Source organism: Corylus avellana, chromosome ca9 (genome assembly GCF_901000735.1).
Source record: "Corylus avellana chromosome ca9, CavTom2PMs-1.0".
NCBI lineage: Eukaryota > Viridiplantae > Streptophyta > Magnoliopsida > Fagales > Betulaceae > Corylus > Corylus avellana.
Window position 1 is genome coordinate 13,239,702 of NC_081549.1, and position 5,307 is coordinate 13,245,008.

The 5,307-nt window shown below is 32.8% G+C and overlaps 2 protein-coding genes across 2 annotated transcripts in view; both read left to right on the forward strand.

The window, feature by feature from the left end:
- The first annotated feature begins 357 nt into the window (after positions 1-357).
- LOC132162324 (uncharacterized) lies at positions 358-938 on the forward strand. The gene is made up of 2 exons (XM_059572571.1): positions 358-499; positions 568-938. Exons 1-2 carry the CDS (start codon positions 358-360, stop codon positions 936-938), a joined length of 513 nt encoding a protein of 170 aa, XP_059428554.1.
- Positions 939-3,684: 2,746 nt separating this feature from the next.
- The window catches only part of LOC132162325 (replication factor C subunit 3-like), a 3,596-nt gene continuing 1,973 nt past the window's right edge, over positions 3,685-5,307 (forward strand). Inside the window, exons 1-5 of the mRNA XM_059572572.1 lie at positions 3,685-3,863; positions 3,970-4,080; positions 4,491-4,523; positions 4,736-4,904; positions 5,175-5,302. Of these exons, the coding sequence (XP_059428555.1) occupies positions 3,780-3,863; positions 3,970-4,080; positions 4,491-4,523; positions 4,736-4,904; positions 5,175-5,302 (525 nt within the window). The 5' untranslated portion in view covers positions 3,685-3,779. The remainder of the gene's footprint in view (positions 3,864-3,969; positions 4,081-4,490; positions 4,524-4,735; positions 4,905-5,174; positions 5,303-5,307) is intronic.

Below are 5,307 nucleotides of genomic sequence, written 5' to 3' on the forward strand. Positions count from 1 at the left end.
GCCCAGGAACACATTTTAATAAGACAAGATGGAAAAATGTGATAAATAAATTTAATGAAAAAATTGGAAAACAATATTGCTATAAACAACTAAAGAACAAGTGTGATAGTTTGAAAAAGAGTGGAACATTTGAAAGAGATTGATAGGCAAGAAAACTGGCCTTGGATGGGATCCGGTGAAAAAGACAATTGATGCGCCCGATGAATGGTGGGAAAAAAAATTGCAGGTACAATATTTGTACTTATTTGTTTTTGTTTAAATGATTTAAAAAATTGTTTATTATTGATTTTTACAAATACCTAAATACAAGAAGTTCTAGAAGCAACTAAGTTTCGCACGACAGATTTGGTTTATGCTATGACGCTGGAAATATTGCTTAGAAATATAACTGCTACCGGTGAGGGATTTTGGGCACCATCCATAGGGTTGGTTCCTAATGATATTGGTGGCATAGATGCTGCAACTGTAATGCTTGATGAAGATGACAATGTTGTAGAAGGTTTAGATGTTTTGGATGTGAACCAAATCTCAATACACATGACATTGATGATATTTCTGCTGATTTAGATACGCGGGATAAAAGAAATAAGAAGTTTGATCTTGCAATTCAATGTAAGAAAAGAAAGAAAGGAGTTCAAATCGTTAGTCAACATTTGAGTCGTATTTGTGATGTAATAGAAAGTAAGAATATAGTGACATCTAAGAGCTACGATAAGTCTGGATGTAATATTGAAGTGGTTATGGATGTTGTTCAGGGGATTGCTAAAAGAGAAAATGACATTGACATCCTTAAGTTTGCAACAGAGGTATTTCTTAAGAGGCCATATAGAGAGATGTTTGTGATTATTAAAGAGCCATGGTTGCAGATTGACTTTATCAAGCAAATGGGAATAGAGAAATTAATCGTCGTAGCATGGAATAATCTTGTTATTTTTTAATGTTGTTTTGTTATGAACTATTTGAAAAGTTATAAGGATTTATTTGAATGTTATTTATTTATTTTTTATCTCTTTTTCTTATTTTTATGGGTGCTTATATATTTATTTTGTGTTTATTTCTTTATTTTTTTTTTCCTTACAAACATGGACAATAATGATTATAGCACTCAAGATGACACAAGTGATCATGATTACGGTGAGGAAGAAATGAAAATGAAAATGATGTTTTTATTCTAGCAGCTACATTAGTAGAATTTGTTGAGAACTATTATATGCCATATATTGCAAAGGAACCTTGTAGGACCTCTTATCAAACAGGTTATAAGTGGGTTATAGAGATTTTACAAGGTAATCCTGATAGATGCAAACAAAATTTTCAGAATGGAAATACATGGATTCATTTATTTGTGTGAAGAGTTGAAGAAAAGATATTATTTAAGAGGTACTAGGAAATTAACTGTTAAAGAGTTGGTGGCTATGCTTTTGAATACTTTAGGCCATGGGTTTGGGAATAGAATATTGCAAGAAAGGTTTCAACATTCAAAAGAAACAATTAGTAGGCATTTTACTAGTGTTTTAATGGCCGTTTCAAAAATGGCAATTGGCATTATTAATCCTATTGATAGGAAGTTTAAGAATGTTCCAGGCAAAATTCGTGATGATGAGCGGTATTGGCCATACTTCAAAGATTGTATTGGAGCCATTGATAAAACCTATGTGCTAGTTAAAATTTCTCCATCAAAACAAATACCATATATTGGTCGAAAATGGATTCTTACTCAGAATGTTATGGCTGTTTGGAATTTTTGTATGTATTTCACCTTTGTTTGGGTTGGATGGGAAGGTACTGCACATGATACACGTATTTTTTTGGAAGTTATTCGAAAGGAAGAATTATGATTTCCACACCCACCTAGAGGTTTGTATTTAATAAAAATAACAATTATGAATTATACATGAAAAAAAAAAAATTTCAAAAGCTTTTTATGACCGTTATTCGTATATTTTTTTGCAGGAAAATATTACTTGGTAGACGCAAGATATCCTCACATGAAGGGATATATGGGGCCATACAAAGGGGAGCGCTATCATCTACCAGACTTTTGTTGCGGAAGCCAACCGATGGGTATGCATGAAATTTTTAATCATGCACATTCATCACTTAGATGCACTATTGAAAAAACATTTGGAGTTTGAAAAAATAAGTGGAAGTTATTACATTGCATGTCGAATTTTCTTTATGATAAACAAGTGAAAATCGTGGTGGCATTTATGGCTCTTCATAACTTTATTAGAAACATGCAATAAAGGATGCTGAGTTCCAACCATATGATGATGATGATGATTTACTTCCTACTGACAGTATAGGCGATCACGAAGCACAAGATGAGTCAAGCATACAACAACCAGAGACGTCCAATAAAAATTCTGTGAACATTGAGTGTGATCATATTGCTAATCTACTTATGACCCACTGACGTTTTTATTTATTTTTATTTTTTAATGTTGTTTTGTTATAAACTATTTAAAATGTTGTAAGGATCTCCTTGAATGTTGTTCTTTTTTATGTGTTAAATACTTTGAAGTGTTGTGGTGTTAAAAAGTGTGTTAAATACTTTGAAATGTTAAATACTTTTAAATAATTTTAAAAAAGAAATAAAGAAAATAATTGACATTACTTTTATTGCATATAAGTATAAAAGCAAGAAAATGTTGACGTTTAATTTTTACTTGTGAAAGCTAACATTAAACATTTTTATATAAAAATGTTGGTATAAAATGTAAAAAAAAAAAAAAAAAAATCATTGCCAACCTTAGGCCTTGATTGAAAAACATATAATGATTTCACGTAGAAGGATATATATTTGGTGGAACATGTAATGATTTTTTTTGAGCCTATACTAAAAAAAAAAAAAAAAAATCATTACATGCCCTTTATTGTCATTTTTGCAACTAAAAACACTTTTTTTAATTTTGTTACTAAACATCAGTAACATAAAAAAAACACTTAAGACATGCAGTTACCAAACATGTAAACAGCTTTTCAGTAATAACACTTTTGCCAAAAGCTCAGGAGCAAAAGCTCTATATCCTAAAGCTCTTTACCACTGCAATCCCAAACAAGCTCTAAAGCCTATTTGATGAGCATATTCTTTATAAAACTCAAATGCATTATCATCACAATCAAATTTCATACCAATTTTTAGTACTTCAGTAAATGTCCTTTATTTATATCTGTTATAAAATATATGTGCATCTCATATGTTATAAAATATTTGACATTATTTTGAATGTGTTAGAGGAAATTTCCTTTAACCTAGTTCAGATTAGGAGTGTACAAGCGGAAGCGGTTATTAGCTAGTGGTTATTGGTTAAAACCACTAACCACAATCGTCTAAGACGGTTATTGGATTTTAATTACCGCAACTACTTCGCTTAAGTGGTTAGTGGTTACCGTTATTAAAACCGATAACCGCTTTTTATATAAGGACTTTTGATAGTGTTTTGGGCTTTCTTTTTGCCTATTTTTTAAGCTTATTGTTAATAATTTTGGAATTTTATTTTAAATAATAAGATTGTGCATATATATAACATTTGACATTATTGAAAAAGCATGGCCTTAAACAAAAAATAAGAAATAAAATCCACGACACTAAATGCGAGCCACGTGTGCAAAGACTGGTATCCAGCTGCGAGGTCCTCTTACCTTTCCCGCCATTTTTGCCCTCTCCAATACTGTCTCTCTCTCTTTTACACCGTCAACTGTCGCGCTCGCTCTCACTCTCGCTCTCACTCTCACTCTCACTCTCTGTATACAGCGTTGAAGGTTTGAATGCAAAGATGCTATGGGTGGACAAGTACCGACCCAAAACCTTAGACCATGTCATGGTCCACCAAGACATCGCCCAAAACCTCAAGAAACTGGTACCCTAATCGATTTCTCTTTTCTTTCTAATTTTTTCTAGGGTTTTTTTTTTTTTTTTGGGGTGTCTTATATCTGTTTTTCCCAATCGCTTTTCCTCACACGCAGGTCACGGAGCAGGATTGCCCGCATCTGCTCTTCTATGGTCCTCCGGGCTCCGGCAAGAAAACCCTAATCATGGCCCTCATTCGTCAGATGTTCGGCCCTAGCGCTGAGAAGGTCCTTTATTTATTTTTAATTTTTAATTTTCTTCATCTTTTTGGTGTTACTGGATTCATAAAGAAGAGAGAAAAAGATTGGCCCTAGCAATTTTTATTTTTTATTTTTTATTTTTTTTCTTGAATGTCAACCAAATGGGGTGTCTTGGGTATTTTTGGTTGCGGAGAAAATTTGGGGAAAAAGTAATAATACATAATTTCTCACCTAATTGAGCCTATTATTGTAACATAAATATAATAATGCTTTCTCCAGATTCTTTTCCCCTGGTAATTAAAACAGCGTTAAACGAAAGGTTCATGAATTTATTCGTTCTTTAATCTTTCTTGGTTTTCTCAGTTATCTGAGCTGAGGGCTATTGTTTGGTAACATCTTATGGTGGATTATGAAAAATTGTCTTTGTTTGTTTGCAGGTGAAGGTGGAGAATAAGACATGGAAAGTCGATGTAAGCTTTTCCTTTTGCTAGTTAATTGTGAATTTATATATAATTTCCTATTGAACATGGTTTCTATGTGAGATTATCTCTCTCTCTCTCTCTCTCTCTCCTTTTTTTCTCTTTACTTTTTTTTGTTATTAATCCCAGTAAAGCGATAGTACACGGTGAAACATGAAATTGATCATTTAGCTTTGAATGATGTTTCGATGATTTTGTTTCAGGCTGGAAGTAGAACTCTTGATATAGAGCTTACCACATTGTCAAGCACCAACCATGTGGAACTGAGTCCCAGTGATGCAGGGTTTCAGGACAGATATGTTGTTCAAGAAATAATTAAAGAAATAGCTAAAAATAGACCTATTGACACAAAAGGAAAAAGAGGATTTAAAGGTACTGCTGAACGATTCTTTCTTTTTTCTCCCTTTCATTCTCTGATTTATGCCTATTGATACTCAAAGGTAATTTTTCAAGGATTATGCCCACCAGCCAAGCTTTTCTCTTATTTACCTTTTAAGTTTTGTTGAATGGGCCTGCTAATATCCAGGTTGATTAGCTTAACAGAGGAATTGAGATAGTAGTGATGAGATGCTGGGATTCTAGTCTCATAACACTGTCTGTAATTTTCATTTACTGATGATTTCTCTAATTGTGCATGGCCAGTATTAGTGCTCAATGAGGTAGACAAACTTTCGAGAGAAGCCCAACATTCTCTCCGAAGAACTATGGAGAAATATAGTGCTTATTGTAGACTTATACTATGCTGCAACAGTTCTTCAAAGGTTACTGAAGCAAT